Genomic DNA, 14,902 nt, shown 5'->3' on the forward strand with positions numbered 1-14,902 from the left:
AATGACCCTAACTGTTTTTATATGTTCCCCACCCTCAATTTTCCATAGTATAGTTTTCCTTTATCTATTTCCAGCAATTTTGGGAGTCATAAAATAAGTATTGGAAAACTAATAATAAAAGAAATTATGTTCAGAGCAATCGTACCTCTCTGTAAAGGACAGGCTCTTTGTTTTTCTTGCCTAACATTTTATTACTAGGGATTCGTGCATGACTTTACAGTCTTTGTTCTTCAGAGTACATCTGCTCCTGCTGTTTGTTCACCACCTGAAATCATAATCATTTGTTTGTGACATCACAATTAGTTACTGTGAAGATGATTAGATTGTCACCAACAGATGATTATGATTTCAGATGGTAAATGAGCAGCAGGAGCAGATGATCTCCTAAGGAACAAAGATACTTGATCTCATGCAATTGTTCTCAGTAAAAAAAAAAGCAATGAGAAAAAAGCAAATAGATACTCAGAAGAGTTTCTTAAATCTGTGATGAGGGAATTTGAGCATTTTTCCATAAATAATATGTATTTTAGTATTTTTAAAAATCTACTTAAATAATAAGAGCTTAAGAATATAAGAAAAATAAAAAATTTTAAAACATATGGTGTTACTATAAGCCCTAACTGTATGGTTACATTAAAATTCTTACTTAGATGTTACTTAACCAGTTTTTTGGGAGAAAATAAATGCAAAGTAAATCATGTATTTATGAAATTTTGCATACTACTACATCTTCACTTTGGAGGAAACAAAAATTATGTGAACTTTATAGTTCTAGCCCTCACTAGTTTTATAAGGACTTTTTTTTTATAGTCCTCTACATGTTTATTTTTCAACTGGGGATTTTGGTGAAGACTTCCAGTAGATAATTTAATACCTCTGTATTTCCATGAAGAGTAAGTGAAGTCTACGGTTTGGGAATAAATGGGTTTTTGTGTATTTCAGACATTTTTAATTGGAATTTGTGTGTGTTATATTTTGCTGAAATATTTAATTCTTCTGGGTGTATTTCAAAGGTGATTTGCGGTGGATTGTATGCATTTTTGCTCACTAAGTACTGCTGTTTCATTGGGCTTCACTTTTGAATTGCTTCCAAACTTACTAAACTCTGTCAATTATAATACAGTCTTGCGAGGAGTTAGATTGATACGTCGCTAAACATTTGTTGAATTATTTGTCATTCTGAAAAGAAACCACAGTAAGAGGGGCTGACAACACCACTTATTTGATAAAGTACAAGCCACAGAAGAGTAGTTTCCCATCTGTTTGGTTTGGGTTGGGGGTTTTTTGTTTGTTTTGTGGGTTTTTTTAGCAAATACACTGTCAGGTGAACATTATACCATCACTGTGTGTTTCAGGGAACAGTTCCATCAGCTGAGCCACTTGTCTACACTCTGTATGTCTCACGACCTTGGCTAGAGTCTCTTATAGTATTTGGTTATGTTTAAGTAACACCTTGCCTCTGTAGCTGCTGAGCTGATGTGCTAATTTTCAAAAAAAAAAAGAAAAAGATTCTTCCCATCTTCTAGCAAGGGTCTGAGAAAACTAGATTTTCTTTCTAACTGAAGACACAGGAAAATTAAATTTAGAAGCAGAGGAGGTTTGTCCAATTTTGTTTCTTCCCTGAGTTATTGAAGCTAGGAAATCTATGCTGTATTTGTCATTATTAATAACTAATGTGTTATTTTTCAGTTTCATCTAGCAATGAGAATGAGATAATAATTTATCCAGAGTAATACCAATTAAATACAATTTGCATGTATTTTTTAAATAGTTGAAAAAAACTTCTAGAACACCTAATATTAGCAGAACAGGGAAGGGAATGTGGTTATTTTTTCCTTGCTGTTTTGAAAACTAGTGGCAAGATCCGAATTATCATTTTTGTGTGTAAGTGGGACTTGGGCACAACTCAGGTGTGTAAGACCACAACAGCAATTGGTCCTCCTCCTTTCCCCACATGTTTCCCCTTTTGAGATGCTTGATTAAGTGCTTAAAGTACTGCAGGTTTCCTGACTTCAGATGTGATGCTTTCTTTGCTGAGTGTAGAGTACAATGTGTATTTCTAAAGTACCTAGTGTTTTAAACTCATGCCCAGAAAGTTGGGAGACTTAGATTTAGTTTTCTTCTTCACCAGAAGGAGAGTACTCGTGGGGTGCAGAGTAATCTGGATAATCATCTTTTGGACATGTGCATCTAATATCATTATGATTTGCAGACAGAAAATAAAAAATCAGATGCTGTCAAAATGCAAGAAATCCACAGAGAAGGAGTGATCTAAAGGAATGATGACTTTGTGGTCTGTCTATTGATTAAAGCACTTGTGAGTGAAGGTGCAGATATATATTCTGGTGTTCCCTGGCTGGTTTACACATATTATATACTGCGTGGTTTAGATACAGGTTAAAAAAAAAAGCATTGCACGCAACCTGCTGCCTGGTTCTTGAGTAGTATGGATTGTGCATATGCAAGAAACGTACACTTGGACTGTGAGGGTTGTGGTTTGGATGGCCTCAGGCTGAGAAGGAACCCAAGTCTTAGCTTTCTAGGAGACTGCTTAACTATTAAGCTCTTGATGCATAAAATGTATAAAGAGGGAACAGCCACCATGACAGTAGATAGGCAGCTCTGTGGGTAGAGATAATTCCAGAGAAATTCTCCTTTTGCTTTTCCTGGTCCCCTAAAATTCCTATATGAATTAGATCTGTTCAAGTTTGCTAGTCTATTCCTGTGAAAAAAACTGCATGTGAAATAGCAATGCAGAGCTCTTTTTTGATGTTAACTCTCAAATTCAGATTTAATAATGTAATTCTGCAAATTTTCTGTGTTTGGATTTCTGTCTTCAGTCAAGCAAATGAAGCAGTATCACACAATTAACCTCAATAATGTGTTTCTCTAAATACATTCACTTTTCTGAAGTCTTTTCTCCTTTTCCTGCTCCCTTCCCCCCAACCTGGAACCTACCATGTACCTCACCCTTAGCCTAGGATAATAAAGTCCTTGAAGAATTGAATGACTTGAACTAAGACTTTATTGCTGTCAGAATGAATTCTCCATTGTCTCCTCCATCCCCTTTCTGTTACATCAAACATCTTATCCCTATGACTTCCACTCCCCCACCGCTTTCTCCTCTTCTGATTTCATCTTCACTCTTACCTATGCTGTGTTTGTTGATGTCCCCCTTGACCTTCTTAGCTTCAGCAACCTCTCTATCCTTGTCTAGTAGACTTGCTCATTCTTTCATCTCTTCTACGTGTGGGTCATGCCTTTGTTTTCATCATCACAATTCTCATTCCCCTCTTAATCTGTTAATGAATAGTCTTGCCTGCACAGGTCACCTCCAGTTGCACTTAGGCACACTCCTAATTGCTTTACCCCCTCAAAAATCACTTTCTTGCAGCTTTTACAAGCACCTTGATCTGCCAGTTCACTAGCTTGATTTGCTCCTGCTCCAAATTTGCTGATCCTCTTTACTGATAAGAATACCGTCCTTTCTTCTGCACTTAGATTGTTTCTTTGCAGAACCCGCTTCATCTTAATCTTAGGTTATCTGGTACACTGATATATTGTTGGAAACTTATGATGCAGAAATTATCATGTAAAAGTAATGGTGTAGGTGCTTTGTCTGTCTATTGGAATATTTCATAGAATATCCTGTAGAAATTCCCCACTGCAAACGCTAAGTCTCATTTTTACCAAAATCTTATGTTCCCAAGCAGGAGTAAAGCTGTGGGAGATTTCAAAGGACTTTCCTTACATGAATTAATCACCAAATGTTACAGAAAATGTATACAATTTAAGTCTCCTGCGATACTGCAGTTTCCTTTTTGGCTGTACAGAAAATGTTCCAGTGAAATTAAGGATCTCAAGACCTGACTTCGTGAAAAACTAAATAGTATTTACTTCAGTGTCATGGTTATCTTAAGGTTAAATAAACTAGTATTTTAATGAGTGACTTTATATAACATCAGTTTGTTTAAGGTCATGTAGACGAGATCTTTTGATTGAAGGACATTGTGTAATGACAAAACATTTTTTCATGTCTGAATATTGCAGTAGCTGGTGACTTAGAAATACCACAGATAGCTGTGTTAAGTAGGTAATGATTGCATCTTGGTATTTCAAGCCAAGATTGTGAGTAGACTATTACTGAGAACATAATGGCCATACTATTTGCCTATTCAATTATTTGACTGATGTTTTCTGAGTTCCTACTGAGGTAATAAAACAAAATTTGAAAATATTCTACTATATAAATAGGCTTTTACAGTGAGTGGAGTATAAAGTGATAATTTCTTTTTATAATATTTACATTTTTCAGTCTTGTTATTGAAATAGTTATTTGGTTTTGTAAATTCTCTTTTTTGCTCTCAGTGGATTTGTAATGGGCCATATTCTAGGGCATGTTGAAAACCTGCCAGTTCTATGGAGGAATTGTTGCATGTACAAGTCCTCCATGCCTCTTAAGGTTTTGTCCATTTTACATAATAGTGAAATCAGGGTTAGATCTGGGTCTAACTTTTCCTGCTTAATGCCTTACTACAAGATTTTGCCACGTATTTTAAGCAGCACAATATAAGAAGGCTTTATTCAATGGGAATACAGCTAGCATAATCTGAAAGAAAGCTTTTTGATGATTATCTATCAAGTATTTTATTCAGTTCCAAAAATACTGATTATCTCTTTAGGAACAATATTTTTCTTCGTCCAGTGATGGGTTATTTCAAATATCAGGGTGTTAATTTATGTGCATGTCATACACAGAATTAAATCATGGTTTACCTTGCGCCATTACACAAGTCATGAAAGTACTCCTTCATCCTGGTGCCCCATATCACTGGTTGTAGTGCAGGGAAGAGCATGTGCTCTTCAGGGGTGTCAGGGGAAGTCATACGCTAGCTGACACTGCTTCTGGTGCACCAACAAGTATAGCTTTCCTGTAGGACAGGTGAGAGCCCAGGGAGAAAATTGTAATTTTTCAAGAAATAATAAAGTTGTGGTTTAGACCAAGTATACTGAGTGTCCTTGAAACATGAAAAGTCAATGAGTGACCTTGAACCAGGAGAAGTCATTGAGTGAAGGCAGAGGAAGAGTATCCCTGCAGTGCTGGTCGTGTAGAAAAGAGAGAAAATTAGCACTGATATATATGTGCATTGACAATACAAGCATGATTCTCTAGGTCATCTTTTGGGCTTGAATGATAAAATTGAAATCTCAGCTTTTCATGTTTTCTGGTCTTCCTGACGGAAGTAGAAAATTGAAAATGGGACACCAGTGGTACCAGTGTAGACACTAATACCTGTGAGAGTGCAGGCAACACTGTCATCACTCTGAACTTTTCTTAACCTAGTAGCCCACTGCTGTGGGGTAACTTGTCACTGTCCTTGTATCAGCAAATTCCATTTTTGCGGAGTCTTATTACATTGAGGCTCATTTGGTGATATTGTCAGTCGTTCTCCTTCCTCACCCCATTCCCCAGGCAGAAAGTCCCTCCGATGGTTAGTTTTGTCTTCTCTGAACTCCAGAAGGGAGTGAAGGTCCAGACAGTGGGGGACCTTTTTGTAGAAATGTCCTCGTGTCTTCCTGGCCCAGGGGATCCTGTAGAGAAAGAGTTAGGGATAAAAATAACACCACTCCAACAGATTTTTGGAGACTGCCTTTACTACTGCTGCTATGAAAAGAAGTGGAATCAAAGTACCAAGATTATACTACAAGGGGAAAGCTTGTGAAGGATAGCTGGGCCATTTTGTATCTTAATCGTACATTTGCCTTGGAGTCTAAACTGTTCTGCAGTTATCTAGTATGTGACAGCAGAAGCAGACAATGGAAGATCAAGAAATTTATTCTTAGGTAAGAGGGGTCTTTGGAGTGGGGTTTTCGGAGACTTCAGAAGATTGTGAGAGACTGCTAACAATTACCGCCAAGGATGAATAAGACATGTTTTTCAAATGTTAATGATTACATTGCATAGCTAGCCTGCATATTTTCATAGCACATTTGCCTACAGGTTTAAATAATATAAATGGAAATTATTTTAACATGTTTCATGAATGTACCTTTAAGTTATGTCCAGCAGAAGGTGCAATGTTGTTGGTCTAAATGGTAGTATTATAGATCCTGTGACTCCTAATAATTATGATGCTACCTTTGGAGTATGGTGAAGTTAGTCTGGGATAAATATTTTAGCAGACGCAAAACTCCAGATTTTTTTTTTAGCTGAAAGACTAACAAAAACATGAAAATATTCACCTAGAGATGTTCTCCTGCAATGCAAAAAGGTGTTAGACGATAATATTTCTTCCATGTTTTTTATTAAAGTGCTTGTTTGAAGACTAATTGAGATAATTTCTGAAGAGTTCTTTTGTTCTTACACTTACTCCTCTGTTGATGTCATGCGCCTTGTCTTGTGGTAACATCTTTACTACTGTAACTAAACTGTTTTATATATATATATACACACACACTCTTCTACAGTTCAACAGAGTTGAAGTAAGTAGACAACAGTGAGGAATGATACTAAAAAAGATCCTCAATAATAGATTAAAAATAGATAATGAATTACAATTAATATAAGCTTGATAGAAGTTTTCAAAGAGACCAAGTTTTTCTTGGCTTTTTAAAACAAGTTTGTAAGAAGCTTCATGAAACATAGGCCCTGAATATAAAAAGTTAATAGCTTGCAACTATATTAATGTAATGTCTGGAATATTACATTACTTTGTTTCCAGAGATAATCAATGATGGTAATATAATATCTGTCTCTCAGAGCCAATGTATGATTTAAATGAATGATTGCTTATAAAGCACTTTGAAGTCTTTAGCAGAAAGGTGTTGCATAAGTGTAAAAGTACTATTATTAATTTAACATCACCATTAAAGTCAGTACTTTAGGAGCATTTGCTATACTCTGCTCAATATCTTTTTATTCATCATATGCTGCATATTAGTTATTTTAACATTTAGAAAGCTTAGTAATCTGGAAGTATTCCAAACCATTGTTCCAGACAGCAGTTAGATATTTGGGTGGATCATGTAAAAACAGTGAAATGGCTGAGAAAGCATGTAAAATGTTTGTTTTAAGTAATATTACATCAATGGAACAGACATCTGCAGCACTGGACTTGGTTTTAGACTTCTTTAAACTTTTTTTGAGTTAACATTGTACTGTGTTTTTCTAAAATTGATTTGGGGGAGGCTAATATCATATTATTTCTAAACAAGTATATTGTTTTACCTTTTGTTCAATTTTCATTTCTGTTTCTCAAATACTTGTAGGAAATCAGATTTACAGTGGGCAGGTCTTAGGAGGTGGTGAACACCTGCCACTCAATATTATTGTTGCTGTTTGGTTTTGTAACCTAACGTCAAATATCAATATCTGTGTTATCTATTTTAATTTTCATTCATGTTACCTCTTGTACCAGACTATTTAAAAATATTAGCAGTGATAGGCCATGGAGATTATAGCCTCAGAAAGAGGGTATAGAATCACTCTATCATATAGTGATTATAATCTGTAAAATAAAGCTGCATGTTTACACAGTTATTGTTATCTGTAAGGTTATATTCCAGATTGTCCTAAATGGAGAAGACATTCTAGGGACCCTGTCCTTCATCTTTCCCAGTAGCATTGTCTTGAATTTGTGCTTAGCTCTAGAGTTCAGTGCAGGGTCCACTGGCTTTGGAGCCAGTTGTAAGACTGGGTAAAACACCTTTAAAGTTAGCGTTCAGGGTCCAACCAAGCTCCCCAGCCCCACGAAGGTAGGTAGGGAGAGCAATCAGGTGAATGACAGATATGTCTTAGTGAATTGTATAAGCTGATGTTCCAGCTTTCTCAAAGCAATATTAATTTAAAAGCAAAATGTGTGAGTAAATCAATTAAAAGATTCACCTGTAAGCAGTTTGCTGAGTCAGCATTGAGGAAGGTCAATTTTCACCATCTCATTGAAAATAAGGATATTAATTACTGGTAAAATTTTTTGAGTCTTCTTGTGGTAGACATTTTATTTAAAAATACTGCTTGCACTACTAGGATTAGAGGAATCCTTTCTAAGTAACTGGAAATTAATTTTCTTCTCTTCTTTGAATTTATTCTACATTCTGAGATGAATTTAATATGTACTGCAAATGAATTAAGCACTGAACCCTTTGATTTCTCTTGGGATTACTAAATCGGTTAACAAACATGTATATCATCCCTAGAATGAAATGCCCTATGGCTCAGGTTCACCCAGGTTATTTTCAGATAAATGCTAGAAGATTAAAGTATGCTATTAATATGAAATGCATTTCAAGCTCACTTTTCAATTTATTAATAATAAGAAAGAAGTTTTCCTCTTATATCAGCAAACTGGGTACTCATGTTTACAACAAATGCTTCATCGTATATGAAAACTAGCAAACTTCACCCTTAATTCTGCACATTTCCATGCACAGGAATATCAGCAAAACTGATCAAGTATGTACTCCTGTTTTCAAGCAAGTTTAGGGTTGAGATGTCTTCTAAAATTATATTAAAAATTTTGAAATATAGACAAATGATCCCTAATTTACATGTCACTGGAAATATTTAAAATTAATTCACATAAATTGATTTAGATCTTTGTAATGTTTACCCTAACTCCTACTGATATTAATGATGACACATACACGCTTTCCTTCTTCAGTATAAATGTTGTCCAAGGCAGGTAGCTATTTGCAAACTGTAGGATGCCATATATGCAGCTAAGTAACTAAATAAATAAATTCCTCCTCATTGAAGAGCAGTCAGTCACATAAGAGTCATTAGCACAGTAATGATGTGGCTGCAGGGCTATTTAAGATTATTTAAGCACAGGCTACCATTGTAATTCAGCAAACACTTTAAGCCAGCACTTGAGGCAGTGCTGCTACGGAAAGAAGCCGTCCTGCCCTTCTTTTGCCTCCAACAGCTCATTCTCCTGAGCATCACGTATGGTCCTATAGGTGCTGGTGCTGGCACGAGCAATAAAGCAGCTGGAGAGTACAAACAGCAGCTGTAGGTGGGGGAGAAAAGAACTACTTCTGGTCATGACAGTGCTGACATAGGCTAGTTTAAATTATTTGTGAAATAACAGCCTAAGTTACTCTATCAGGTAGGAGGCAGAAGATTGTAGTGAAATAACAGTCGTGCTACTGTTTTGAAGTAGCAGCTGTTCCTCATGGTTTGTAGATCTCCAAACCTTATTTGTTCACATTGTGTATTCTGTGCTAGCCACAGTTTTAAAGTCCAGATTTGTACCTTCTTAAAAAGAGTGGGGGAAGAGGAAGAAGAGGGGCACTTCAGATCTGCTTTGTTTCTAAATAAATTATGCAATTTCATTTGCAGTTACTGTGGAAAAAAGGTACTGCTTTTAAATGCTTACTTTGTTTTCCACTGCAAAATATGTTAATGAAAATACTCTACATGTCAAACCCATTCTAGAGTAATGAGAATTATCTTTGCTTTTACTTTCAGCACCAAAGGGAATACTCCATCTCTCTCCAGATGTTTATCAAGAGATGGAAGCAAGCCGCAACAAATCAGCCCCTGGTACCACTGTAAGCTATTTGTCGTCCAAAGAAATGAGCCAGACTTCTAGCTCTTTCTTCAGCATATCTCCTACAACAAATAGCACAGCTACGATTGCCAGGGAACTTCTCATGAATGGAACATCCCCAACTGCTGAAGCCATAGGTCTAAAAGGAATATCTCCTGCTTCCCCCTGTTCTGCAGTGCAGCCTTCAAAACAGCTGGAGTATTTGGCAAGGATTCAAGGCTTTCAGGTATGGGAGGGGGAAAATGAAGCTCTTCAGCCAGAATCATAGCATTGCCATCAAGGTTTCACTCTTGCCCTCTTGAATGAGGGCATGCATGTAACTTATCTTGTAAAATTAGCTGGTGTCCAAGGCAGTTTCTGGGTCCAGGAGATACAACCCTGCACCAATATACATGTCCCTCCTTCTCTTTTTTTGTTCCTTCCTTCCATTCACCTTACTGCAGACCATCTTTGTCTCCTTTGTTTATTCTCCTTGAATAATTACAGGCTTAAATTATGCTTCTTACTTGCACTTCTTTGAGAGTCTTCACATCTTGGCATTAGAAGCTATACATACTGCTCTGGCATTGGTTTCTCTCTTCGACTCTGATCCAGAAGGTACTGACGCACCACCTTAACTTTGCGTTTGTCTTCTGGGCTGGGTCATTAAAGCCGTTACTCTGCTTCCCACCCTGCACCTCTTAGTTTTAACCTGTAGAACAACATTTTGATCAGAAGGTGCAGCCTCGGAGCAGACCTGGTGTCAGAACAATGCAGAATGTTTTTGACATCGCAGTCAATACTAGAGAATGTAAGATGTACTGCGCTGGGTCAGCACTGATGACCTGTATCCAGCAATGGTGAATACCCTACATTTCATTAGGACAGTGACAGCCTCTGTAGTACATCCAGTCATTTCTGCAGTGGAAGATGGGAAAAGGAAGCCTCTTCCCAATCACCATTACATGCAAAATTACACGCGTATATGGATAGTAGCTCATTTTACTGTGTTGTACCATCAGAGGATAGGACCAGCTATGTAGAAATATTCTTTTTCCTGTCATAGGTTTTTGTTTTGTTTTTTTCCTTTTCAGAGTCGTGAATTTGTTTCATTTGAAAAGTTGGCTTCATATGTTCTAGCATGTGTTATTTGATCATGTAACTAAATTCTGGAAATGGGAGGTTTCTGTTAGAATTTTTGCATGCCTGATAATGATTTTTTTCATCAAAGCCCATGTAATTTACAAAGTATGCCGTTGTTGGAAGTGATTTAAAAGAGGCTGCTAGAATTCGAGAAATAGTGTCAGATGTTCTGTTGGCATAAGCAGCGTAGTTAAATTACATTTGCGTGGATCAGATATCACCAGTTGTGGATTTGACCTAACGTTGTTTCTGTCCAAAATGTACATTCAGCTTTCTTTTGGTTTTCATTTTTAAAATGTCATTTTTGATTCATTGGTTTGAATGTCTCTTAATGCAAGAAACGGTAAAAGCCTAAGCCTCACCGTAGTAGAGTTAAGCTGCTAATAGGAATTCAGTTTTCCTGAGTTCCATTTGTTACCTGCCTGCAGTAGAAACAGATGAATTCTGATGAAAAGAAATTCAATCCGTGAAGTTTTCACTGCTTGCTTTCACATCTTGTCAGATTGCTTGTGTCTACTAGTAACACTTTATTTTCATAGAACCGATGCACAATTTATGTTACTCTTTTGATTCCTACTTGCCTACGTTATGTGGTTACTGTAAAATGATTAGCTGTGTTTGTCCTGGTTTTTTCATGCTTTGATTCTAGATGCGTATGTAGAAATTGTTTTTAAAGGGTCTTAACCTTGAGCCAAAAAATATAATCCATTTCATCCGTAAACTAGACTACTACTTTTTACTTGGCCCTGATACAAACCAAGGAGTTTGGTAGAGAACCTCGATTATTAACATCTATCCGCTGTCTATGTAACTGATAGTTTTACATCATCTTAGCATGCTTTTTAACACCTCGCTTGAATAAGCCTGGTACCGATGTGAAACTCTGCCACTGCTGGGTGGCTGAGCCGAGGTGGAGCAGTGAACAGAATCTCTGTGGGAAATGGCTCAGTGGCCTGTCAGGTGCATATCACAGGTCTCTTGACCATTTCAACCTAGAAAGCTCTTTGTGTTTAAGAGATTAAAAGCCAATTTCTTTGCAGGTTAACTTTCTCAGGCATATTTACTAAGTACAAAACTACTGCATTTGCAAACAGCTAGCTTGTTTCATGTTTCCTGAATGACCCAAAATGATTTTTAAATTGTTAGCATGTATTTGTATTCTGGTCCGGATGATAACCATAGTTTTGTCTTTCATTGAAGAACGTATACATTCTGTTCTGTTACAATGTATTTTTGAATTTTTTAAAAAATCAATAAATACTCATATGCTGTTTCATTTGTAAATGTAAAAAAATGTTATTTGCTTATTTGAATGGTTTTTTTGAACTTCTTTAGCTTCAGGGGACACGTCTTTAAAATGTGGTTATTTAATTTAAGTTCTTCTAAACTGTTTGTATATGATCTCAGCCATGTTCTATTGTAAGCCTTTAATACTAAGAGTTATTGGGACCAATGTATGGAAAAGTACTAAAAAATTACATTTTTATGTTTTATGGCTTATTATTCTAAATATATTTGTAATTGATAAGCAGCAGCTCAGTGTCACTGAAAAACAGGTGTTTGGCTTGGATACTTTCAAGGCTCAGGCTTCAAATTACTAGTGATAATTAAACACAAATACTTAAAGCAAGCCTTTACAAACTCTGAATAAAGCATTTTTAGTGCTTGCTTCATATCTGTGAATACAACCTACCAGTTAATTGTTTTGCAGACTTTGCCCGGAGATTGTTTAAAGGAAAATTCAGCTTTGGTAAAATTGTTATTTTGAAGTGACTATGTGGTGTTTTGGACATTGTTTTGTAACTAGATTAGGAAAGTTACAGTTATTTTTGCTGACCGTTTAAGTGCAGTAAATTATTCAGAGTTTGTTTAAATGGAAACATTTAGAGAAGCTGTTTACATATGAATAATTTGAGCCTCCAGTTTTTACTGAGGCAAAACACAAGTTGCAGGTAGTCCAGTAGGAAATTCCCCTGGGAGTTTCCATGGAGCAAAGATCATAAAATTTAAAAAGCCATGACTGAGTGCCCACAGTTAGTCCCTGTGCGCGGCTGCAGCCATACTTGGCTTGCTGCATTGGCAGGACTTAGAGATCTTAACTTTTTCTCCGTAGTGGCTACATAATAAAACCTCACACAGGATATAGTTTCTACGTGATGTATTCCTTTGATTGCAATGGTTACACAATTTATACCTTTTTTTTTTCCCCCCTCTGCATTTGTTTAGTGGTCAACTGTTCCATTTTATATATTGATAGATTTAACTGTTTTATTGTTGGAATTTCTAAACGTTTCTCATTTCCCCAACCAGTAGCGAAGGCATACGTTTCTGAGTGCCTGCACACACGTCCTGCTGGACGCTCGAGAGTCCACAGGTTTACTTGCAGCTCCTACATTTCAGCGCGTGGTTTTGAAGTGTCGGCAGAGGTGGGACTAAACTAAATTTCCACGCTTTGTACGAGCATTGACACTGAGCTCAAACCTTTCCTACAGTGACTTTAAACAAAGCAAACACTCGTTTTGCTTTGTTGTTGGCTGGATTTGGAAATCAGTCTAGGAGTGCTTGGATCTCACTACTGAGATGAGGAAAATTTCTACTGAGATGAGGAAAATTTTTCACTACTGAGGTGAGGAAAATTTTTCACTACTGAGGTGAGGAAAATTTCAGGGAAATTCAACCCTCAGTATTAGCTCTTTTCAAGGAAAGAGCTATAGTTTTGGTCTGATCTGTATGTAATTGCAGATTTCTTGGATCAGGTCAAACTTTAAAAAGCACCTAAATACCATTTTCAAAATTGTCACAGGAACTATGGATGTTAAAAGCAAGTCTTTTAGAGGTGTAAAATCATCTAAAAAGGTAGATGCTTCTTGGGATTTTCATAAACACCTGTGCAGATTAGGTACCTGACTTCCATTTCACTTGTAAGCCTGGCCACCCTACACGGTGTTTGCAAATGTGGGCTGTTGCCCTGTGCTGTGAACTCATTGCCTGAAGTCAGTGATACCTCTGAGACTTCTGTCCCATACTGTGTTGTCTGAGGCAGACACGTCCTCACGTGCTGTGGGTTGTCATTCTGGTGTGATTTATAAGGGTACTTTCCTCAGTGTCTGCTCACCCCTTTTGCTGAAGGATGTAGTCACTGACCAGAAGAGGAAAAAGGGGCCAGTCTGGCTTCTTCAGACTCAGCGCAGCATGTGAAACAGCCGTCGGTCGTAGCTTAGGCCGTGCTGTGACCGCTTCCTGGTCTCTCTCAGATTTAGCTGTGGCTGCTAAGGAGTGCACCACCACAGAACTGGTGCCTGGCTTCCCAAGTAAAGGATGGTGGGTGACCTTCACATCCATCCCGTCTGAGTTTGCGAAGGTTTGTGAATCCCAACCCTGCTTTTACCTGAGATCTCTTTCCCTTTGACCAATATTAAATTTGCTGTCAGAACTTGTTAACAGTGTTCATGATAGTTAGAGTTCTTGATCTTTTTCATGATGAAGAGTTTGGGCCTGAAACACTTTCTCCAGCAAATCTTCTAGACACAGTCGTGAAATCGGGTTTGAGTTCCGTGGAAATTTTTAATACAAAAGGAATGAGTGACTGATTCAGGGTTAAGCCTGAAGAAAATAATTGAAATATAAATTATCATCACGACTTCCGCATCTTGAAATTTGATGCAATTGCCTTTATCTTCCTTCATTAACATTTTGTGTCCAAGTATGCCAACTCATTGATGGTGCCTGAAATAACAATTTCAATTCAAAAGTTCTTTTCCAAAGCAGGTCGCAATATAGAAATGGTGCTTACTTAGTTAAATTAAAATTCATTGGACTTCAGTAGATGGAAGCAGCTTCCTTTCGTTAGTTCTTACTCATTACATGACCCAGTGAAATATGCATGCTTAATTTGCAAGAGCTCCCTGGGAGTCTTGACATTAGCTATGTTCCTTCTTCTTTCTTACCTCTGAAGCTGTTTTCTACCTCAGTAAAAGCAACATCTTATGCCTTTTCAGTCTATCTTTTTCTCTTCCCACAGCAAGCAGGACTTTTTTCAACTGAAGTTTCATCAGTCTTTGCCAGTACACCAGGATATTTCTTTTTGATGATCTTCAGTATAACTTAGGACTGGAAAACTAAGGCCAGATGGTTTACTTGTACAAATTTTTGTATCCCTGAATGCAACAGAGTGACAGACCAGTTATGGATTTGGGCAATAGGACTGTGTTTCAGAATTTTCCATAAAC

At 37.1% G+C, this 14,902-nt stretch overlaps 1 protein-coding gene across 2 annotated transcripts in view; it reads left to right on the forward strand.

The window, feature by feature from the left end:
• STAU2 (staufen double-stranded RNA binding protein 2) overlaps positions 1-14,902 on the forward strand; it is a 172,008-nt gene that overhangs the window by 80,731 nt on the left and 76,375 nt on the right. For both annotated transcript variants that reach the window (XM_059815184.1, XM_059815185.1), the window contains exon 12: positions 9,470-9,777. In XM_059815184.1, coding sequence (XP_059671167.1) covers positions 9,470-9,777 — 308 coding nt within the window. The remainder of the gene's footprint in view (positions 1-9,469; positions 9,778-14,902) is intronic.

The sequence above is a fragment of the Gavia stellata genome, chromosome 3, assembly GCF_030936135.1.
Source record: "Gavia stellata isolate bGavSte3 chromosome 3, bGavSte3.hap2, whole genome shotgun sequence".
NCBI lineage: Eukaryota > Metazoa > Chordata > Aves > Gaviiformes > Gaviidae > Gavia > Gavia stellata.